This window comes from Amblyraja radiata, chromosome 12 (genome assembly GCF_010909765.2).
Source record: "Amblyraja radiata isolate CabotCenter1 chromosome 12, sAmbRad1.1.pri, whole genome shotgun sequence".
Taxonomy (NCBI): Eukaryota; Metazoa; Chordata; class Chondrichthyes; order Rajiformes; family Rajidae; genus Amblyraja; species Amblyraja radiata.
Genome location: NC_045967.1, coordinates 52,564,641 through 52,589,878, shown reverse-complemented (window position 1 = coordinate 52,589,878; position 25,238 = coordinate 52,564,641). Strand labels below are relative to the sequence as shown.

Sequence of the window (25,238 nt, the reverse complement as noted above, 5' to 3'; positions counted from 1 at the left end):
TTTCAAAAAGATGACAACTTTGAATGTCTGGGAGATGAATGAGTTACCAGAATGGAATGGGTACATGGGATCAAGATCACTTGGGGATGGCTGGGTTTACATATGATGAGCGCTTGACAGTACTTGCGGGACTTTAGAAGGATGAGGGCGGCATTGAGCAGCACGGTGCTGCAGCGGTAGAGTTTCTGCCTTACAGCGCCAGAGACCCAGGTTCGATCCTGACTATGGGTGCTCGTCTGTACGGAGTTTGTACGTTCTCCCCGTGACCTGCCTGGGTCTTCTCTGGGATCTCCGGTTTCCTTCCACACTCCAAAGGCGTACAGGTTTGAAGGTTAATTGGCTTGGTATAATTGTAAATTGACCGTGGTGTGTGTGTAGGAGAGTGCAAGTGTGCAGGGATTGTTGGTCGGCCCAGACTCTGTGGGCTGAAGAGCCTGGGGGTCCATGCTGTATCACTAAACCAGTGCTTCTTAAACTGGTGAATGGTTCACCCAAGGGCGAATGAAATTATTTTGGAGTGAATGAAACTAGAGTGGTGAATGAAGGGTGAATGACTTAATTCATTCGGATATTTTTTTTTTCTATACTTAAAAAAGGCATTGACAATAAAGTGGTTAGTAAGCTCTTATTGGTTTTAATGGCAGTGGAGCTGGAAATTTGATATGTTTTCAAGTCAAGTCAAGTCAAGTATATTTGTCACATACACATACGAGATGTGCAGTGGTCCTCTCTACTTATGGTTTTCTAATTTAAAAGTAGCAGGATATTTCCCAAATTTACTGCAATATAACCTTTTAGGGAAGACCAGACGAGCTAGTGGGAGCATAAATTTATAAACGGCAACACTGGAGGATGGCCGTAGGCAACTGTTGAATTGTAACGTTACTTTGTGTTGCCAATTTATATACTCCATGGTTTTTTGAGCTTGTTTTCCAAGAAAAGTATGCAGTAATCAAAGCCCAAAAGGATAGGATGGGGCTGAAGCCCAGTGTTTAGATGTTGGAATGTTTTTTTTTATCATTCTAATATAATGATTTTCCAACTCCAGTGGTAATTGAACTTTTTTTTTTCTCTGTTTCTTTACATATTTTTAAGATGTTTAAAAGGTTGAATAAAATAAACACTTAAGAAATAAGTTAATTTATGCTTTTTGCTCGGGTGACAAAATAAATTATACACAAGGGTGTATAATTATACACAAGGGAGAATAAGACGAAAATTACCGAAAAACATAAGATAAGTTAGTCGAGGGTGAATTAAATTTTGTGATAAAGACTCAAGGGTGAATGACACTAAATTAGTTTAAGAAGTACTGCTAAAAATTGAGGGTGGATCTCATTGAAACTTACCGAATAGTGAAAGGTCTGGATAGAGTGGATGTGGAGCACATGTTTCCACTAGTAGGAGAGTTTAGAACCAGATGGAATAGCCTCAGAATAAAAGGATGTATCTTTAGAAAGAAGATGAGGAGGAATTTCTTTAGTTAGAGGGTGGTAAATCTGTGGAATTCATTGCCATAGACGGCTGCGGAGGTCAAGTCATTTTAAGGCCAGATTGACAGATACTTGTCTGGTAGGAAAGGTGTCAAAGGTATGGGGAGAAGGCAGGAGAATGGATGTTGAGAGGGAAAGATAGATCAGCCATTATTGAATGGCAGAGTTGAATTGATGGGCCGAATGGCCTAATTATTCTCCTATGACTTATGAACTTGCATGGAGAATAAGTACCAACAATGACCAGTAAGTATTCAACAGAATTAAAAATCAAAGAGAACGGCCAGATGCTGGAAATCTACAATAACAAAATGCTGAAAATACTTAGCAATTCAGGCCTCATCTGTGGGAAGTGAAACAGAGTTAGTGTTGCTGCTTGGAGATCTTTCATCAGAATTCTGCAGCTCGACAAAGAGGCTTTGGCCTTAAATGTAAACACTGTTTTTCTTTCCACAGAAATGGCCTGACCTGCTAATTATTTCCAGATTTTTGGTTTCAATATTCAGCTGAACTAGGAGAAACTGTAAAATAAAACTTCCCTTAAAAGTGGTACAGTTGGTACTGCTAGACAAGAACACAACAGCTTACAACAACATCATTTAGGGCATCTGTTAATCTAAAGCATAACAAGATTCCAATATCCTTTGCTTAAAATGTGTTCAATGTGTCTTTATAATACAATATGGAGTGCTGATTAACAAGTAAGTTCCAGTAACATGTAAACTAAACATTTATGAATCCATTGAACAGTGTGCTACCAAATTGAAATTAAATTGATGTTCGGGTCTGCCTCTTTTTCTGTTCTGTTTTGATCTGGGTAAACTAAAGATCAAAAATGCCTGGGCTGTAAAAAGGAGAGAAAATAGCCATCAGGAGAAAGGTAATTCAAACTTCTACATTAATGAAAATGCCAAATGACATCTTAACCGTCGTAATTTGCATTACATCATCAGATATAGTTTTGGTTTTAGAGATACAGTGTGGAAACAGGCCCTTCGGCCCACCGAGTCCATGCCGATCAACAATCCCCCCCACCCGTACATTTAAGAATAAGGAGTAAGCCATTTATAACGGAGACGAGGAAACACTTTTTCTCACAGAGAGTGGTGAGTCTGTGGAATTCTCTGCCTCAGAGGGCGGTGGAGGTGGGTTTTCTGGATGCTTTCAAGAAAGAGCTAGATAGGGCTTATAAATAGAGGAGTCAGGGGATATGGGGAGAAGGCAGGAACGGGGTACTGATTGGGGATGATCAGCCATGATCAGATTGAATGGCGGAGCTGGCTGGAAGGGCTGAATGGCCTACTCCTGCGCCTATTGTCTATTGTTATATCGTACACTCGAGGGACAATTTACAGAAGTAAATTAACCTACAAACCCGCACGTATCTGGAATGTGGGAGGAAACCGGGGCACCCGGAGAAAACCCATGCAGTCATAGGAGAATGCGCAAACTCCGTAGAGATAGCACCCATAGTCAGCATCGATCCCGGGTCTCTGGCGCTGTAACGCAGCAACTCTACCGCTGCACCACTGTGTCGCCATTATAATCAGAATAATTGTGCAGTCGTCTTGCTAAGAATTATCTTATGGGATTTAATTTCTGACAGTTTGTTTTCACAAAGATTGTTTCTTAATGGAGTATTGCGTACAGTTTTGGTCTCCAAATCTGAGGAAGGACATTATTGTCATAGAGGGAGTGCAGAGAAGGTTCACCAGACTGATTCCTGGGATGTCAGGACTTTCTTATGAAGAAAGACTGGATAGACTCGGCTTGTACTTGCTAGAATTTAGGAGATTGAGGGGGGGATCTTATAGAAACTTACAAAATTCTTAAGGGATTGGACAGGCTGGATGCAGGAAGATTGTTCCCGATGTTGGGGAAGTCCAGGACAAGGGGTCACAGCTTAAGGATTGAGGGGAAATCCTTTAGAACCGAGATGAGAAGAACTTTTTTCACGCAGAGAGTGGTGAATCTCTGGAACTCTCTGCCACAGAAGGTAGTTGAGGCCAGTTCATTGGCTATATTTAAGAGGGAGTTAGATGTGGCCCTTGTGGCTAGAGCGATCAGAGGGTATGGAGAGAAGGCAGGTACGGGATACTGAGTTGGATGATCAGCCATGATTATATTGAATGGCGGTGCAGGCTCGAAGGGCTGAATGGCCTACTCCTGCACCTATTTTCTATGTTTCTATGTTAATGAGTTTGAGATGTATATTTACAAGCATAAACACATCATGAGACACTGGTGTTATTGAAATACCAGAAAGTTAGCATTTGAAATCCCAGACACATTAACGCATGTACTACTTATTGCGTCCTTTTACCTACATAATCTACGCACACTGGAACATACCTGGTCATTTCTTCAAATTAGTTGCTTCAGATAGCAATTTTATTATGCGTTGCTTCCAGTGCCACGGTATACTTGGTCTACCTTTTGGTGAAGAAGCTAAGGTTTAAAAAATAAATCTCTCACAATTTTTTCGTGACATTGTTATTCACAATGTGTTATACAGCAGTATTGCACAACCAGCGATTTTTGTTGTCGACTCCAGAGGTTAGCCCTATGCATGTGGCATCGGAACCTGCAGGCAGGTGGTGGGCCAGTTAATGCACGCTTCAACCCATTAACTCTCAAACTGAAGATAGACACAAAATGCTGGAGTAACTCAGTGGGTCAGGCAGCATCTCTGAAGAAAAGGAATAGGTGACGTTTTGGGTCGGAACCCTTCTTCAGGCTGCGGCAGCCTGAAGGACTGTTCCGACCCGAAATGTCACCTATTCCTTTTTCTAAAATCTGAAGGGCGTAACACTTACTGCAATCAGCTTCTGATAATCTTGCAAAACCAGCTGCTGCCATCTTTTGGGAAAGTGTGGACCCTCTCCTAAAGAGAAAATAAACTTGTTACAAAGCAAAGCCTAACAAAGTTACTGGAAATGAACATACACTGGAAGCAGCTGGGCTAATCAGTTTAGTTTAGTTTATTATCACGTATACCGAGGTGCAGTGAAAAGCTTTTTTGTTGCGTGCTGTCCAGTTAGCGGAAAGACTATACATGTTTACAATCAAGCTGCCCACAGTGTACCGATATTGGATAAAGGGAATAACTAAATAAATGCACTGCATAAAGTGGACATGACAATCCCATGGATGCTGGCAATTCTTTCACATTACCAACAGCAAAAATGAACCAATAAATTCACTACTGATTCACACCAGCAGTTGAGGTATGTTATTTGTGTAGATAGGAACTTCTGATGCTTGTTTATACCGAAGATAGACACAAAGTGGAGTAACTCAGCAGGTCAGACAGCATCTCTGGAGATAAAGGGTGGGTGACGTTTTCGGTCGGGACCCATCTTCAGACTCTCTACAGTCTACTACAGTCTTCTACAGCCCGAAGAAGGGACCCAACCTGAAACGTCACCCATCCTTTTTCTCCAGAGATGTGCCTGACTCATTGAGTTACCAAAACACTTTGTGTCTATCAAGGTACAATACTTATTCCAGTTCCCTTGTACAGTATACTACTGATGGCGAGTCAGGGATATACCGAAAATACAAGTCCCGGGCTAATTTAGTATTACCAGGGACACTAACTTACCAAGTCTGGGACAGTCACAATACATGGGAGTAGAGACCCCAACATCTGCAATACTAAGATGACCATGACTACATGTTGCAGTTATTTTATGGTTAAAGTGGTGTGGGAGATTGCAACCTTCACGTGGTCCGCCCTGTTTCAACGAATGCAATCAACCTGCCGTGCACAATCAAATAAGATCAAATACAACAAGTTGTCCTTCAACTTTAGGCTGTGCACACCATACGCAAGAAGAAGAATGGTTAAAGTGCACATTGCAGATTTTAATAAAGGGTATTTTTATACATTCTGCAGAAATTGCAGCAACACTTATACATAGTCCCCCCATTTCAGGGCACCATAATGTTTGGGACACTGATATGTCATGCAAATGAAAGTAGTCATGTTTAGTATTTTGTTGCATATTCTTTGCATGCAGTGACTGCTTGAAGTCTACGATTGATGAACATCACCAGTTGCTGCCTGTCTTCTCTGGTGATGCTCTGCCAGGCCGGTATTGCAGCCATTATTAGCTTATGCTTGTTTTGGGGGCTAGTCCCCTTCAGTTTTCCTTCAGCATATAAAAGGCATGCTCAATTGGGTTCAAATCAGGTGATTGATTTGGCCACTCAAGAATCGACCATTTTTTAGGTTTGAAAAACTCCTTTGTTGCTTTAGCAGTATGTTTGGGATCATTGTCTTGCTGTAGAATATACCGCCGGCCAATGAGTTTTGAGGTATTTGTTAGAACTTGAGCAGATAGGATGTGTCTATACACTTCAGAATTCATTATGCTATTACCATCAGCAGTTGTATCATCAATGAAGATAAATGAGCCAGTACCTTCAGCAGCCATACATGCCCAGGCCATAACACCCCCACCACCGTATTTCACAGATGAGGTGGTATGCTTTAGATCTTGGGCAGTTCCTTCTCTCCTCCATACTTTGCTCTTGCCATCACTCTGATATGTTAATCTTCGTCTCATCTGTCCACAAGATGTTTTACCAGAAATGTGGTTGCTCTTTTAAGTACTTCTTGGCAAACTGTAACCTGACCATCCTATTTTTGCGGCTAACCAGCGATTTGCATCTTGCAGTGTAGCCTCTGTATTTCTGTTCATGAAGTCTTCTACAGACAGTGGTCATTGACAAATCCAAACCTGACTCCTGAACAGTGTTTCTTATCTGTCGGACAGGTGTTTGGGGATTTTTCTTCATTATAGAGAGAATTCTTCTGTCGTCAGCTGTGGAGGTCTTCCTTGGCCTGCTAGTCCCTTTGCGATTAGTAAGCTCACCAGTGCTCGCTTTCTTCTTAATGATGTTCCAAACAGTTGATTTTGATAAGCCTCGGGATTGGCTAATGTCTCTAACAGTTTTATTCTTGTTTTTCAGTCTCATAATGGCTTCTTTGACTTTCATTGGCACAACTTTGGTCCTCATGTTGATAAACAGCAATAAAAGTTTCCAAATGTGATGGAAAGACTGGAGGAAAGACTAGGTGCTGAGAACTCTCTTATACCTGCATTAAGGAGGCAATTGAACACACCTGAGCAATTACAAACACCTGTGAAGCCATGTGTCCCAAACATTACGGTGCCCTGAAATGGGGGGGACTATTTATAAACACAGCTGTAATTTTTTCATGGTGAAACCAAAATGTATAAAAATGGCCTTTAATAAAATCTGACAATGTGCACTTTAACCACATGTGATTTTTCTATTACAAATCTCAAATTGTGGAGTACAGAGGCAAATAAATAAATGATGTGTCTTTGTCCCAAACAATATGGAGGACACTGTATGTACAGGCAGAAAAAGATTGGTCTTGACATTGTGTTCAGCACAGATTTTGTGGGCCAAAGAGTCTCTTCTTGTGCTTACTTTTCAATGCTGTATATAATTCATGGATACGTATATATTTTTTAAGGCAGAGCTGCTCTCTTCACCCAAATATGTACCCAAATAATATATAGAGACAGATTACTATCAAAATGAAATGTAATACAAATGTTTATATTATTGAACGGGCGGCATAATAGCGCAGCTGGCAGCGTTGCTGCCTCACAGCGCCGAAGACCCGTGTAAAATCCTGATCTCAGTTGTGGTCTATGTGAAGCTTGCTAATTCTCCCTGTGACCGCATGGGTTTCCACAGGATGCTCTGGTTTCTTCCTACATCCCAAAGACGTGCGGGTGTTTAAATTAATTGGTCTCTGTAAATTGCTCTTAATGTGTAGGAAGTGGATGCGAAAGTGAGATAATATAGAATTAGTGTGAACGAGGGATCGATGGTTAGCATGGACTCGGTGGGTCGAAGGGCCAGTTTCCATACTGTTCCACCGCATAAGCGATAGGAGCAGAATTAGGCCATTCTGCCCATCAAGTCTACCCCGCCATTCAATCATGGCTGATCTATCTTTCCCTCTCAACCCCATTCTCCTGCCTTCTCCCCATAACCCCGAACACCCGTACTGATCAAGAATCTATCGATCTCTGCCTTAAAAGTATCCATTGACTTGGCCTCCTTCTGTCAATTCAAGTCTTTCAATCAATTAAAAAACAAGCTATTATTGTCTATTTTAATAAATGCTAGTGAATGCATCAATCAAAAGAATATTTTTATCCCCTATATTGAATACACATTTTAAACTAATCTTGTGATTTTGTTTTAAATAAGAACATTGCAGCTGAACAAAGGGACAGGGATGGACGAGCCTACCTCATGATGCCTATTTTCCCCCTTTCACTGAAGAGCACCACTGTCACAACGTTCAGTTTTTGGTAAAGTCTTGCGAAGAACGTTTTGTTTTTCACTAATTTCTTGAACCATCTGATGTCTGACCTGCACCATACGGCACCATGTACTGGAGAAACCTGCAGACAATCATCGGAGAATATCTTATAGAACATAGACACAAAATGCTGGAGTAACTCAGCGGGACAGGCAGCATCACTGGAGAGAAGGAATGGGTGAAGTTTTAGGTCGGGACCCTTCTTCAAACTGGTTTGGGATAAGAGGAAACGAGAGATATAGATGATGACGAGACCAATCCCCCAATGCACCCGTTCCCTACCCGTAGCCCCCACGGGAGACGTGGTCCTCCAACTCAAGCCGTTCCCGAACATAAGATTCCAGCACTCAGCAGTGCGGCTGTTTTTAAATGGCGAGAGGCGGGCGCCAGCAGCCGTTATGGTCGCTGGCCAGCAGGAGGCGACAAAATGAGTGAGTGGGGGGGGGGGGGAGAAGGATTTTATTAAAAATGTGTACATAAACACGACAAAATTTAATCAGGGGTGGATACTTGGAATGAAAAGTGAAATCTCTACCGAAATGGAAAAAATCTCGGCGTTTCTGCGTCTGGTGTTGGCGTAGCAACGAATCAAAGGTTGGCACCCACAGGCTGGCAACCACAAGACAGGCAGAAACACACACACACACACACACAGTGTTAAATATAGATAGATGTAGTGAGGTAAAGGCCAATGAATGAAAGATATGCAAAAAAGTAACAGGTATCTTTATCTTTGTTATGCAGCATTCCCAACTAGCCTGTAACCACACCAATATATCACATGCTCTTTAAAAACTATATTTCTGGAATGCAATGAGAGCAAATCAGACTGAAATTTACTGATCAAATTCAGTGATTTTCTTAATATAATAATATAGATTGAAGCATTCTGAAACAAATATGAAACAAACTTACTTGGATGACCTGAAATTAAAGCATATAATTAGTTAGTTACCCAATTGTAGCTAATTACATAATTCAATTACTAGATCTAAACATCTATCCATTTCTTAAGAAAAGATCAACATTTTTAAATAGCCTATGTGTCCAAATAACATACACACAAGAATTCACAATATAACATGGTTTTTAAATCTCATTGTCATGGATTTATAGGCCAAATGGAAGGAATTTTGTGTTTAATACCTGTAAATTAATGGCCATTTAAATAATCTTGCGAGTGGGTTTTTCTGGAACGCGATCATTTGGAACGTTGCGGTTGCGGTGAATTTAAACCCCATATCGGCAAGAAAAATACTGCCGGTTCGTATGGGGAAAGAATCACCGTTTCGCAACGTAAAATGTGAATTAAAGGCATCTTAAGGAGCACTTTATACATAAAATAAACGGTTTTCCTTTACCATATAACATATAACCATATAACAATTACAGCACGGAAACAGGCCATCTCGGCCCTACAAGTCCGCGCCGAACAATTTTTTTCCCTTAGTCCCACCTGCCTGCACTCATACCATAACCCTCCATTCCCTTCTCATCCATATGCCTATCCAATTTATTCTTAAATGATACCAACGAACCTGCCGCCACCACTTCCACTGGAAGCTCATTCCACACCGCTACCACTCTCTGAGTAAAGAAGTTCCCCCTCATGTTACCCCTAAACTTCTGTCCCTTAATTCTGAAGTCATGTCCTCTTGTTTGAATCTTCCCTATTCTCAAAGGGAAAAGCTTGATCACATCAACTCTGTCTATCCCTCTCATCATCTTAAAGACCTCTATCAAGTCCCCCCTTAACCTTCTGCGCTCCAGAGAATAAAGACCTAACTTATTCAACCTATCTCTGTAACTTAGTTGTTGAAACCCAGGCAACATTCTAGTAAATCTCCTCTGTACTCTCTCTATTTTGTTGACATCCTTCCTATAATTGGGCGACCAAAATTGTACACCATACTCCAGATTTGGTCTCACCAATGCCTTGTACAATTTTAACATTACATTTACCTGTCCCTTACGTGAAATCCGTCCCCGTTGTCGGCATTGACGGCTTTAGAAGCTGATTTATAAATTACTCCAGCGCTGAACTTGTCGGGCGATTTAAAAAAAAAAAATCACAGAACGGACGACGGAACAATTCTTCTGCAAAAGCTTGCGCTCCGAGAAAATATAATCCAGGACAGGTAGGTTTAAACCGCATTTTAACCCCGCCCCCCCCCTCAAAGGCTGCAAAATCGCGCACACGGCCAGTGGCAGAACTGCAGTGCCGCTGAAGGTAAGTTTTGTAACATACCTATCTTTAGTGTTTCGAGTTCAGTGGTACAATGTGGAAACAGGCCCTTTGGCTCACGAGTCCGTGCCAACCAGTGGTCACCCCGTACTCGAATTCTATACTATACAGTATAGTTTTTTAAATTTTCTATATCATACTATACAGTATATACTATACTATACAGTATACGAATTCGATACTATATAGCATACTTTTTTTAATGTTTCTATGGAAAGCTAATTATTTATTCTATGTAAAGCACTTTGGTTTCAACGCGAGTTGATTTAAATGTGCTATATAAAAAAAATTTACTATTTACTTTACTTATACACCAGGGACAATTTACAGAGACCAATTAACCTGCATGTCTTTGGAATGTATGGGGAAACCGGAGCACCCGGAGAAAACCCACGCAGTCACAGGGAGAACGGGCAAACTCTGTACAGACAGCACCCGAGGTCAGGATCGAACCCAGGGCTCTGGCGCTGTCAGGCAGCATCTCTACTGCTGCGTACCGTGCCGCCTTAACTCAAAATCAGGTAATTCAGTTATCTTTTTAACTTAAGTGAAGAGTTGGTTGGACTGAAAACTTAATAGTCCAACCAACTCACCACTTCAGTTAAAAAGATACACAATATGAATGATAATAAGGAAGCATGCATCCCATTACTAAAATGGTTTGGTTATATAATTTGAATTGTAATACCTACTGAAAGACTGTTGTCTCTGGAACACAGATCTTCCACGATATTATTTGCGGATCTATCTCAAACATGTAAAGGCGACTTGAAAACAGTCAGTCATAAGTTTATATCCTACCACTGTGAGTACACCAAGAAAGAGCATACAGTATAAATACATTACTGGACTGCAGTTTCTAACACAGCATTCATAGGTCTGTTCAATACAGACTTTTTCCACACAAAAGGTGTTGGGCGTACGAAACAAGCTGCCAGAGGAGGTAGTTGAGGCAGGGACTATCCCAACGTTTAAGAAACAGTAAGACAGATACATGGATAGGACAGGTTTGGAGAGACATGGGCCAAATGCGGGCAGGTGGGACTAGTGTAACTGGGACATGTTGGCCGATGTGGGCAAGTTGGGCCAAAGGGTCTGTTTCCACGCTGTATACTCTATGGGTTTATTTATTAATATTAGAATTATAAAGAGTTCATGCAGTATTATTTTGTTTCTTTGCTATGCCCACAAATATAAAAGGTAGGAATTATAAAAATAATTCTCAAAAAAATATGGTTTATTTATTTTGATAACATGATGAGTGAAAACAATATCGCATGAGTTTTCAATGACAGTAGTCTACATTTCCTGTAGTTTACTTACACAGGCATTATTCCAGATTACTTAATTAACTAAAGTTAATTTCCTCAAATTGTGATGGAATTGGACTTCATTTTTATAAATCACTGATATAGGCTTCTGGATCATGAGATTATTGAAATGTAATCCATTAGACCACTGAAACTTAAAGACACTGTTAACATGCTCAAATTCAAACAAATTAATTTCCGCCAAATATTTTCATACTTACATTTTCTAAAGAAACACGCAAAGCTTGCTGAGGAAGGGCATAAAACGTTTCCGGTAAATTTTTTAAATGACTGACTGAAAGTGCAGCAGAGAATCCATAATCTATGCATAATATTTCCACTAAAATGTGCTGATGGCTATCTGCAAAAAAATTAAGTAAAAATTAACTATTTTAATCTTCCACGGAAGTGTGTGCTCCAACAAATGATTTAGTTTAGAGATAGAGCGCAGAAACAGGCCCTTCGGCCCACCAAGTCCGTGCCGACCAACGGTCCCCGTACACTAGCACTAATCTACACACCAGTGATAATTTTACAATTTTACCAAAGCCAATTAATATACAAACATGTACATCTTTGGAACATGGGAGGAAACCCGAGCACCCGGAGAAACCCCACGTGGTCACAGGGAGAACGTACAAACTCCGTACAGACAGCAACGGTAATCAGGATCGAACCCGGGTCTCTGGCGCTGTGTGACAGAAACTCTGCTGCTGCCCCACCATGTTCTAATGTTTCAAACAATAATAATTCTCCCCCCAAATTATTCAATATTGAAAACTTCCATATGAGTTTCACAAAAAAAATCTGCATTGCTGCAAACATAACAAATAATATAAACATTTAAAGGGAAAAGAAAATAATAGCCTATTTGATATTTTCTACAAAGCTGGGGTTGAAAGATTTAGACAATGAATAGATTATGACAGCAATTAATAGGTTTTTATATATACAATAGTTTGGGAACAGGTCTGCCCAGAGTTGTAGATGTAGCCCGATCCATCACACAGGCCACACTTCCCAGCATTGACTCCATCTACACTTCACGCTGCCTGGGAAAAGCATAATCAAAGACTTGTCTCACCCCGTTCATTCCTCCTTCTCACTGCTCCCATCTGGCAGAAGGTACAGAAGCTTGAAGCACGTTTTGCCAGACTGAGGAACAGCTTCTTCTCCTCCGTAATCAGGCTTTTGAACAGCCTTTTCATAAACTAGTGTACTGATAAATTCACCTCTACCCCATTAAGGATGTTGGACTTTGTCTAGGGAACTGATGTGCTACAATATTCTGAACTCTGTATCTTCCCTTTTACTCTATCTATCGTACTTAAGTTTTGAACGAATTGGACCTATGTATGGTATATCTGATCCGTTTGTATAGCTTGCTAAACAAAGCTTTTAACTTCGGTACATGTGACAATAATAAACCTAACCCTGTCAAGCGATGTGGGTTAGTGCAGAAAAGTGGCACTAAGATATTCGATCATCTGTGATCTTGGTGACTGACAAAGCAGACAAGAAGGGCCAAATAGCCTACTCCAGCTTTTATTTTCCCCACTATAACCACATAGCCCATTAGCAGTCATTGTCTAAATCGCTTGCATGAAGAATTGGCTCTGGGGCAATCTAAGTATGATTTGAATGACGTGATTTCAAAATCTATGTGATATCACAGCATTTGCACACTTTTCCCTTGTGTAATTCCATTTACAGTCTGTATTTATGATACACTTTCTAGCCAGCCTCGAATACACTGTGCCCATACCAGTTGTGACGGTTTCTTCAGGTGCCACAACGTTGATCACATAAGCTCTGTACCACTGTTTGTTTTCGGGGAGCCAGGCACAGACATAGGAACGTATCACAGGGATGCAGCACATTGTGGCAGAGTCCTGTGAACACTCAACACTGTAAAAACAAGGTAATCAATGTTAATTCTAACTCTTCTGACACCTGGGATTATGTTGCAATAGGGATTATTGAATGCTACTCGGGCATTCGTCAACCTCAAGATAATGAAAAATCCAGTGCTAATTTCTGTTTTACAGTGGGTAATTCACTCTGGAAAAACAATTTACACATCCCATTTGATTTTCATAAATTCATAAGTGATAGGTGCAGAATTAGGCCATTCGGCTCATCAAGTCTACTCCGGCATTCAATCATGGCTGATCTATCTCTCCCTCCTAACCCCATTCTCCTGCCTTCTCCCCAGAACCCCTGACACCCGTTCTAGTCAAGAATCTATCTATCTCCGCCTTATAAATCTCCATTGACTTGACCTCCACAGCCGTCTGTAGCAATGAATTCCACAGATTCACCACCCTCTTAAGAAACACATTTATTGTAGGAATTGTGTTCTATTTGAAAGCTTTTAACCCTCTATTTATACTGAAAACATACTTAATTTGTCTTAGAAATATAGAAAATACAGCACTGAAACTGGTTGTTATTGCCTATCTCCATCCAACCTAAGCCTGATGCCTATTTACGCTAATCTCATTTGCCTGCATTCGGCCCATATGCTCTATTCTCATCCCATTAAAGACCTGGCATCTCTGTAAATGAAAAGAACAATTCATATTATCATATAATCTGTTTGTGAATACTGGACAGAGAAAGGTTAAAGGGTCCCTCAACATCATTCTCTGAGGAAGCAGATGGAAGTGTGGCGATATCCACAAAGTGTGTAAAATGAGTGACCAATGGTTTAATGGTTCTTTATTATCACGTGTACCAAGGTAGAATGACATTTTTTTTTGCATACAGATCAGTAATATTCCTTGTGCTATGTTCCTGAACAATCAAACTATATATTATCTGTAATCACCAAAGTAAGGTCAGAGTGAGCCCAAATTGGAGGAACAGCACCTCATATTTACAACCCAGCGGTATGAATATTGATTTATCCAACTTCAAGTAACCCTTGCTTTCCCTCTCTCTCCGCCCTCTCCCACCCTAGTTCTCCTGCGAGTTCCACTGTCCTCCTGATTAATTTTACCTTTTCTATACCTCGTTGTCGCCTTCCCCATAGCCAACAACGAATCATTGTACATTTCCTTGAACAGCTTCTGCTTTGATCTGCCTTGTTCACACCTTACATGCTCTTTGCACCATTCCATATCTCTAATTTCCCTCCCCTGATTCTCAGTCTGAAGGAGGGTCTCAACCCGAAACGTCACCAATTCCTTCTCTCGAGAGATGCTGCCTGTCCCGCTGAGTTACTCCAGCACTTTGTGTCTATCTTTGGTGTAAACCAGCATCTGCAGTTCCTTCCCACACAAAGAAAGGTCAATGTTCCATAGTAGGCACTACCCTTTGTGTAAGATTTGGTGACTGAAGAAATTATGTCCTCCACTGTTCAAATAGAAATTTATTTTTGAACGCAGGATAGAACAAAAAATATTGTACTTACTTTAATTTCATCATTAATTCTGGTAGCTCCTGACTGATGTGTTGTATGTAAAAATAATGAGGATCAACGACATAACTGACCCTTATCTCCATCTCCTGCCACCGACAATATTGGAATTCTTGAATATTTTCAGTTAAAGGTGAACCCGCATTGCTTTCAACGTGCGAATTTGTAAACTGACTGTCAGTTAGTGGTTCCAAGCTGTTGTAAGGACGGACACATTGCTGAGGAGAAACAATATACCTTCTTGAGTTTGATATTTGATCAAATGGATTTGACTGTTGGAGAGCATCATTATTACTCCTAGGTTCTTGAGAGGAAGTAACATCCAGAGTTGGGATCACAATCTGGGTATCACAAGTCCTTTTTCCTTCATCTTCCGTGTTGCTGCCTGATGCAGTGAACTCAAAAGTGTCCCAAACCTCCCTTTCTGACCCAGCCACGTATATTTGCTTGCTGTTTGATGGCTTGCATTTGCTGGCAAGGATAAGTGGTTCTTCCTTCCGTATCTGTTGTTGTGTGAGATTAGTGCTTTCAGAAGTTAACTTATCATCTACCTTTGACATTCTGAGATCACGGTATACATTTGATGCTCTAACTTCTAAAGGCTGGTCAACTCTCACCCTTTCATTGGAGGGTTTCACTAATAGTTCTTCCTCTTGCACTTTGTCCAATTCATATTTTGATGTGATACTATGGTCACATGTACCGTTGACCTGGGAAATATTCCTTCTGGACATGTGAAGCTCAGGATCACAGCTGACGAATCCTTCACCAACGCATCCGTTTATAATTTCCTTGGGACGTTTAAGATCTTTTGGAGGTACACCATTAACGCTACTTTTACAACCATTGGACGCCAGTTGACGTTTTGGAATCCGTGATCTATTCATGAGCTTTTCTAGCTGAAATAAGACACCTGTAGAACAGATATGGAATAAAGGACAGAAAAATAATAAAACACAATGGAAAATCTTTGCTAAATTCAGCCCTCAAGCTATTAGTGTCACAATTTTCCATGCCGTTTCAACCGCAGCCACTGGAAAATGCTATATTAAGCACCTTGAATGGATGCCAAGCTTGAAACTCATGTAATTACCGTACACACAACGTGAAATTATAAGTCAGTCGGTTCCAAGAAAGTTGGAAGAATTCATTTCAAGCAGAATTTCCATAATCAGAGCCCTAGATAATTAGAAAGGTAGACACAAAATGCTGGAGTAGCTCAGTGGGACAGGCAGCATCTCTGGAGAGAAGGAATGGGTGACGTTTCGGGTCGACTTCAGACTGATTGTCTCGATCCGAAATGTCACCCATTCCTTCTCTCCAGAGATGCTGCCTGACCCACTGAGTTACTCCAGTATTTTGTGTCTACCTTCGATTTAAACCTGCATCTGCAGTTCTTTCCTACCCTAGATAATTAGAGTCCCCTATTTCTGAGTACCTTTAATGTTTACATATCTGTTGTGCTACTGCAAGTAAGGATTTCATTGTTCCGTTTCAGGGCATATGACAATAAAACACTCCCCACTCTTGGGTGTTTTTTTTTTACAGGGAATGTTGGGTGCCTAGAGCGCACTGCCAGTGATGATGGTAGAGGCAGACGGGAGTAGCGTTTTAGAGGCTTTCAATTAGGCACATTAATATGCAGGAAATGGAGGGACGTGGATCGTCAGGCAGATGAAGTTAGTTTATCTGGGCAACATGTTCGGCATAGACATTGTGGGCCGAAGAATCTGTTTGTGTTGTGTAGGGAGGAACTGCAGATACTGTTTTATACTGAAAGTACTTGTGTGGTACTGTTCTATATTTGATTTCATGGAATAATCACCTGCACAGTATCCATATTTAAACTCATGGAATATATACTGTCCATATACTTAGCCACTAATATACTTAGTTATTCACGAAACATATGAAACACATCATGAAACATTATTATTATTATTATTATTTTATTTTACCAACTTGAAAAATGGGTAAAATTTACAGAATTTGTTGATAGTAAACCAAGGAGATCATAATTTAGAATTTAGCTAGAATTCAGAAGATTGAGGGGGGATCTTATAGAAACTTACAAAATTCTTAAGGGGTTGGACAGGCTAGATGCAGGAAGATTGTTCCCGTTGTTGGGGAAGTCCAGGACAAGGGGTCACAGCTTAAGGATAAGGGGGAAATCCTTTAAAACCGAGATGAGAAAAACTTTTTTCACACAGAGAGTGGTGAATCTCTGGAACTCTCTGCCACAGAGGGTAGTTGAGGCCAGTTCATTGGCTATATTTAAGAGGGAGTTAGATGTGGCCCTTGTGGCTAAGGGGATCAGAGGGTATGGAGAGAAGGCAGGGTGGATGATCAGCCATGATCCTATTGAATGGCGGTGCAGGCTCGAAGGGCCGAATGGCCTACTCCTGCACCTAATTTCTATGTTTCTATATTTAAGAGGGAGTTAGATGTGGCCCTTGTGGCTAAAGGGATCAGGGGGTATGGAGAGAAGGCAGGTACAGGATACCGAGTTGGATGATCAGCCATGATCCTATTGAATGGCGGTGCAGGCTTGAAGGGCCGAATGGCCTACTCCTGCACCTATTTTCTAATGTTTCTATAAGTTTGGGAGCCTCTGTATTACAAAGTCGATAACACCAAGCCATGTGTTAGTGGCGTTAAAAGCGTTTTATTACAGAAATATCAAATAACAAAGGATTGCATTTATAGGGCAAACTAACTGTAAATAATCCAAATAATAACTGAAGTTACATAAATCCATAACATAAATAATGCGCAAGCATCAGCGAGGAATGCATAAGGGGCAAAAGACTGGCTGAAGTTCTTTTAAAACAATCTACTACTGATTAAACTGGAAATGGCAACCTTATATTTTTCCCTGAAATATATATTTTTTAATTTGGAAATATAATTTGTAACAATGTGCAAAACGAATGACATTGTTCTTTACTATTTTAGAATCAGAAAATTCCATTAAATACCTTTCCGCTCAGTCAAGCAGAAAAACCAGGAAGGTAAAAAAAGAGGCAATAAGAAAAAAATATGCAGATTAATTGATAAAAAAAAAAATCTATTGATGCTCCTGAACACATCATCAGTGATGTAACCTGGGGTCATTGTGTGTTTCGGGTCTTTCAACATCAGACACCCTCACCCAGGTGACCCAGCCGTGGTTGATCAGACCACGACTTGTGTTCAGGTGGCATTCGCTCCTCTCCTGATTAAAATGACATCTTATCACAATGAGATTTCCAACTAACTGAATACTAATATCGAATAGTTAATTATTTCACAGTTCATTAGTTCAGAGCCAAGAGATATGGGCCAAACACAGACAAAACGGACTTGCTAAGATGGGGCATCTTGGTCAGCATGGGCAAATTGAAGGGCCTTTTTCCATGCTGTATTACTCTTACGACACTATGAATCTAAATGATGCCTTACCAGCTTTGGTTTCTTTAAGCATTTTGTACAGGTCTTTACTTGATTTGTGGAGCTGAATTAACGGACCATGGAGAGCCTCATAATTTTTGCTGGAATCTTCAAATATTACATGAATATCCCGCATATTCACTCTGACCTGCATGAAAACATATTTTTTTCCCTTCCACGGTCAATTTTAACAAAAGTCAACTTGCAATCATATAGTACATTTAACACAAAACATTCAAAGGTGCTGTGCAAGAATATTAATTGACTGACACAGACACCAAAACGCAAAATATATTAGGACCACTACTCAAAATTTTGTTTTATGCTGTGAAGAGGAGACTGGCTGAGAGGCACAGAGGTTTGAGGGGGAAATAACAAAGTCAACAACATAACATAGGATCAATTTAAATACAGGTCAGGTTCCAGTTAAATGATCCCAGAAATGATTGGGTTAACATATGATGAGCGTTTGAAGGCACTGATGCTGTACTTGCCAGAGTTTAGAAGGATGGGGGGTGGCTCATTTAAACTTACTGAATAGTGAAAGGCCTGCATAGAGTGGATGTGGAGCGGATGCTTCCAATAGTGCGAGAGCCTAGGACCAGAGACCATGGCCTCAGAATAAAAGAACGTACCTATAGAAAGGAGATGAGGAGGAATTTCTTCAGTCAAAGGGTGGTGAATCTGTGGAATTCATTGCCACAGACGGCTGTGGAGGCCAAGTCAATGGATATTTTTTAAGGCAGAAATAGATAGATTCTTGATTAGTACGGGTGCCAGGAGTTATGGGAAGAAGGCAGAATAATGAGGTTGTGGGGAAAAAGATAGATCAGCCACGATTGAATGGCGGAGTAGACTTGATGGTCAGAGTGGCCTAATTATGTTCCTAATCACTTATGAATTTAAGTGTGCAGGTATAATATTCAAAATCTTGTCATGACATTTTCACTTAATTTTCCAGTAATTAATCTAACACAATATCGGGAATGTGAAAAACTTTACTTAAACAATAGATAGATACAAAAAGCTGGAGTAACTCAGCGGGTCAGGTAGCATCTCTGGAGAGAAGGAATGGTTGACGTTTCGAGTTGAGACCCATCTTCACTCTAGTCAGGGGAAAGGGAAACGAGAGATATAGACGATGATGTAGAGAGATAAAGAACAATGACTGAAAGAATTCCAAAAAAGAAAAGATGATAAAGGAAACAGGTCATTGTTAGCCGTTTGTTGGGTGAAAATGAGCTGGTGCGACTTGGGTAGGGGAGGGACAGAGAGAGAGGGACTGCTGGGGTTACTTGAAGTTAGAGAAACTAATAATCTATAGTTGATCAAACAATACTGAAATCTGTAGTGACATACCAATTCCAACAGCTGTACTACCTCTACACCAATGGCCTTCTGATAATTGTCGATTGTTATGAGCTGATAGTAGACAGATCGTTTCATTTGTTCTATTGTGGTTGCATGCATCTCCTCCATGAGTAAAATCTCCTGCAAGAAAAAGTTTTAGAAATGCCTGACATTTGAAGGAACTATGAGTATCATTCCTTACATGTACAAGAGCTTGGACATGTATATCTGTGGCCATAATAAAACCTCTCAGGATCAAACAAATTTAGGCAGCAGTCACAGGAAGCCATACTCAGACAGATGACCAAAAACCTAGCCCGAGAGGTAGGTTTAAAGAACTATCTTAAAAGGGAGGACGACAAGAATATTAATTCCCTGAGCAGCTCCACTTGGAGTGAAGTTGTACATCATGTCAGATTGCAAATTGATAATAAAAATACATATGATTTTACATAGAACAATTAATAGAGTGCTTTTGGAGATTCATTGTTCATTAAAATATAATGAACCAGAGATATGGCAAAATCCAGTTGCTAACTGAGCGGCAAAAAGAGAATGTAATAGAATTTGGAAACAATCGCTCATAATGCTATAACAAATAGAATGCACAGCGGCCAATACAGTATAAATGTATATATTTTTTAATGTTGTTAAGGCTGTAGTTCAAAGAGTGTATACATCTTCCTCCTTTAGCCATTTGTATTAAATATTTAAGGGAAATAATGTAATCAGAGTAAGCGATATATGGATCTACTACCTTGAACTGGAAGACATTTAGTTTGAAATCCCATCACAAATATCTCAACTGAATCATGAATCAATGCCAGAGAGGACATAACTGTTACAAGCCTCCCAACTGTCTGGCAAAAGTGAGCAAAAATCTCCCTCTGCATGAGCAACTTTTGTATACAATCTATAGATAGTATGCACAAGAAAACTGCAGATGCTGGGATCTTGAGCAAAACATAAAGTGCTGCTGGAACTCAGCGATTCGGGTAGCATCTGTGGACAGGTAACATTTCGGGTTGTGACACTTCTTTAAACTACATCAAGAGATACGGAAGTGTGAAAATGTATAGGGGGGTTGCACGAAAGGTCACTGGGTCATAGAGCTCGACGCACGGAGCCGCTAAATCCAACTGGAAGACATCCGTCACTTCCGGTATATGTTATTAATGCTAGAAACGCGTACTTTCCTACCTGTTAAAAACCGCCAAAATGTTGAATTTTTGCGCTGAAAAAAATTGTGGGAGTCGGGGTAAGTGTGAGAGACATGTACCCAACTTTAGAATTCCAAACGTGAAGCGAAATTAAGGTATAGAGAAGCGAGAACTGAAGGGACTACAGCAGCTAAAGTGCTTGGTAAACATTGAAAATATTGGGAATTATCGCGTTTGCTCATTGCATTTCATCAAGTAAGGCATTATTTGTGTTTTTTCTTGATTCCTTTGGTATCTAAAAATTCTCAGAAGTGATAAATCTGGCTGTAAATTATTCTTCAGATGCGTTTTCATTTCGTATGTAAAAACCCACGAGAACCATGGGCGATTTAAAAAAATTACAGCCAGATTTATCACTTCTGAAACTTTTTGGATGCCAAAGGAATCAAGAAAAAACACAAATAATGCCTTAGTTGATGAAATGCAGTGAGCAAACGGCCAATGTTCGCCAAGCACTCTGGCTGTTGTTGTCCCTTCAGCTCTCGTTTTATCTACCGTCATTTCTCCTCACTTTTGGAATTCTGAAGTAGGCTAAATGTCTCACACGCTTATCCCGATTTCCATAATTATTTACAGCGCAAAAATTGACAATTTCAGCGGGTTTTAATGGGCCCGCTACGCTGGAAACAATGGTAAGTGCCTACCTGCAGTTCATCGCGTGTAATCCATTTGGAGTAGCGTAGCAACAGTACGGGTCATGGGTCGTGACCCGACTGCTGTGGAACCTCCCTATACCTCCAGATTCAGGGACAGTTTCTCCCCAGATGTTATCAGTTAACTAAACCGTCCTCTCACCAACTAGAGATCGGTCAGGACTTACCATCTATCTCACATTGGAAACCCTAGGACTATCTTTAATCGGACTTTAACTTGCACTAAACATTATTCCCTTTATCTTGTATCTGTACAATGCGGATGGCTTGATTGTAATCATGTATTTTTGTTGCAATATCTTCGCTTAACTGGATAGCATGCAACAAAAAAGCTTGTCACTGTACCTTGGGACACGTGACAATAATAAAGTAAACTCTAAACACGTCGCCTGGCCATTCCCTCCAAAGATCTTATAGCAGAGCTCTGCTATATGATCTTTGATTCCCTCCACAGATGCTGGCTGACCCACTGAGTTCCTCCAGTACTTTGTGTTTTCCTCGCTAAGCAAGCGCTGTCTCATCTGTACGCTCCTCGACTCCGACAGAAGACAAAAACGCACCATGTTGTTGGTGACAAACTTTGGAAAAAATAATGTTGGAGTATTTAAACTTAGATTGGCCACTGCTCTTATTTCAACTCATCATGTTGGTGATGTTTACTTACTAGAAATGTGCAAGGGATGTATAAGGAGATGCAAGGAACTGCAGATGCTGGTTTTTAAAACAAAAAACTCAAAGTCTTGGGAGTGACTCAGCTGGTCAACTCAGGTATGCATTAAGGCTCATGTTATTCTTAAAGTGGAACTACTTTAAACACAGCACTAAATTACTGGAATTAAGTCACAGTAATAAATTAACAACAGTATTGTTTTCCAATAAATAATATAACGCTTCCACTAACCCAAACCAGCCAGAAATACTTAAAAGTCTTTCGCTGAAAAAACACAACTAGGTAAAGTTCAAATTAATCGAACGTGAAGTGAATTGAAGGTGGAGATGGGAGGTAATCCGAGTGGGATCCGCGGTGTGAGGGAAGGAGTCAGCGGAGAGGCTGCACTGTGGAAGAAACAGGCTCCATTTGGGCGGGTTGAGGCCTGAGGCGTTGAATCGTAAGATCCACCCCAACGGCCAACGCTCCGCCCGGCGTGCCCCGTCACCCAGTCGACGCCCGGCGTGCCCCGTCACCCAGGCGACGTACTCCACCCGGCGACGCCCGGCGTGCCCCGTCACCCAGGCGACGTACTGCACCCGGCGACGCCCGGCGTGCCCCGTCACCCAGGCGATGTACTCCACCCGGCGACGCCCGGCGTGCCCCGTCACCCAGGCGACGTGCGACGCCCGGCAGCCCCGTCACCCATGCGACGTACTCCACCCGGCGACGCCCGGCGTGTCCCGTCACCAGGCTCCACCCTCCGCCCCGCGTCACCAGGATCCACCCTCCGCCCCGCGTCACCAGGCTCCACCCTCCGCCCCGCGTCACCAGGCTCCACCCTCCGCCCCGCGTCACCAGGCTCCAAGTGCGGACCAAAGACCTCACCTCAGACCCCGCCCCCCTACCTCCATGATTGACAGCTACGAAGCCTTGACCACCCCCTTCAGTGTGTATTGATGAAACTGCAGATGATAGTTCACACAAAAAAAAAGAAACACAAAGTGCTGGAGTAATTCAAGGGGGGGGGGGGGTCAGGCAGCAGAAAAGGAATAGGTGACCTTTTGGGTGGGATCCCCTCTTCAGACTTCTCTGGAGAAAGGGAATAAGTGAAGATAGACACTAAATGCTGGAGTAACATAGAAACATAGAAACATAGAAATTAGGTGCAGGAGTAGGCCATTCGGCCCTTCGAGCCTGCACCGCCATTCAATATGATCATGGCTGACCATCCAACTCAGTATCCCGTACCTGCCTTCTCTCCATACCCTCTGATCCCCTTAGCCACAAGGGCCACATCTAACTCCCTCTTAAATATAGCCAATGAACTGGCCTCGACTACCCTCTGTGGCAGAGAGTTCCAGTAACTCAGCAGGACAGGCAGCATCTCTGGAGAGAAGAATCGGGTTAGTTTGGGGGTTGAACTCAGTAGTCTGAAGAGGGATTCCAACCTGAAACATCACCCAGTTATTTTCTCCAGAGATGCTGCCTGAGCCGTTGAGTTACTCCGGCATTTTGTATCTATCTTCCCCTCTAGTATCAAGAGTCAAAGTGTTTTATTGACACTGAACAATGAAATTAGAAGCATAGTAAGATAGAAAACATGTGCAGGAGTAGGCCATTCGGCCCTTCGGCCCTTCGAACCAGCACCGCCATTCAATATGATCATGGCTGATCATCCACCATCAGTACCCCGTTACTGCTTTCTCCCCATATCGATTCCATTAGCCCTAAGAGCTAAATGTAACTCGCTCTTGAATACATCCAGTGAATTGGCCTCCACTGCCTTCTGTGGCAGAGAATACCACAGATTCACAACTTTCTGGGTGAAAGAGTTTTTCCTCATCTCAAGTCAAGTCAAGTCAAAAGAGTTTATTGTCATGTGACCCAGATAGGACAATGAAATTCTTGCTTGCTGCAGCACAACAGAATATTGTAAGCATGAACACAGAACAGTTCAGTGTGTCCATATAACATAGACCATATATATATACACATAAATAAACAGATAAAGTGCAATGGGCTGTTATAGTTCTCTGATATAGTCATCTCAGTCCTAAATGGCCTATTTCTAAACTGTGACGCCTGGTTCTGGACTCCCCCAACATCAGGAACATTTTTCTGCATCCAACCAGTCCAATCCCTTAAGAATGTTATATGTTTCTATAAGATATCCTATCATCCTTCTAAATTCCAGTGAATATAAGCCCAGTCGAATTCTAGCTTACAGAAGCACAACATGAACATAAACATGTGTAGGAAGGAACTGCAGAGAGAGTTATATATAGCTCTTAGAGCTAACGGAATCTAGGGATATGGGGAGAAGGCAGGAATGGGGTACTGATTTTGGATGAACAGCCATGATCATATTGAATGGCGGTGCTGGCTCAAAGGGCCGAATGGCCCACTCCTGCACCTATTTTCTATGTTTCTATGCAAATGCTGGTTTAAACCGAAGATAGACACAAACAGCTGGAGTAACTCCCCGAGTCAGGCGCATCTCTGGGGAAAAGGAATAGATGACGTTTCAGGTCGAGTCCCTTCTTCAGACTGAGAGTCAGAGAAGAGGGAAACGAGAGATATAGACGGTGATGTATAGCTGGAGATATATAAACAGAGTACTCTGTAAACATTATAAATAAAGACCAAAAAAGTTATATATATTTATAACAATAAAAATCAACAGAATGCAGGTAATTTGGTTTTCACATCCAATGTATATAGAACTGAATAATAATAAATAATAATAAATTTTATTTATGGGCGCCTTTCAAGAGTCTCAAGGACACCTTACAAAAATTTAGCAGGTAGAGGAAAAACATGTAAGGGGAATGAAATAAATAGTAGAGACATGACTAGTACACAAAGTAAAGACAGAATTCAATTCAAAACACAATATGAGGCAATTAATGCACATATGAAAAGGGAGGGGGACGTGGGGCTAAGGGTAGGCAGAGGTGAAGAGATGGGTCTGGAGGCGGGACTGGAAGATGGTGAGGGTCACGGAATTGCGGATCAGTTGGGGGAGGGAGTTCCAGAGCCTGGGAGCTGCCCTGGAGAAGGCTCTGTCCCCAAAACTGCGGAGGTTGGAT

The 25,238-nt window shown here is 41.3% G+C and overlaps 2 protein-coding genes across 2 annotated transcripts in view; one reads left to right on the top strand and one right to left on the bottom strand.

Annotated features, from left to right (window-relative positions):
- Window positions 1-726: 726 nt before the first annotated feature.
- On the bottom strand, window positions 727-22,652 carry LOC116979205. The gene is made up of 10 exons (XM_033030774.1): window positions 22,162-22,652; window positions 19,634-19,765; window positions 18,287-18,422; window positions 14,840-15,758; window positions 13,190-13,332; window positions 11,646-11,785; window positions 7,797-7,951; window positions 4,310-4,377; window positions 3,846-3,941; window positions 727-2,337 (listed from the first exon to the last, which is right to left on the bottom strand). The coding sequence occupies exons 2-9, from the start codon at window positions 19,751-19,753 to the stop codon at window positions 3,850-3,852; spliced, it is 1,773 nt and encodes a 590-aa protein (XP_032886665.1). The 5' UTR covers window positions 19,754-19,765; window positions 22,162-22,652; the 3' UTR covers window positions 727-2,337; window positions 3,846-3,849.
- The window catches only part of LOC116979206 (serpin H1-like), a 16,481-nt gene continuing 13,136 nt past the window's right edge, over window positions 21,894-25,238 (top strand). Inside the window, exon 1 of the mRNA XM_033030776.1 lies at window positions 21,894-21,937. The gene's annotated coding sequence lies outside the window, so the exon portion shown is untranslated. The remainder of the gene's footprint in view (window positions 21,938-25,238) is intronic.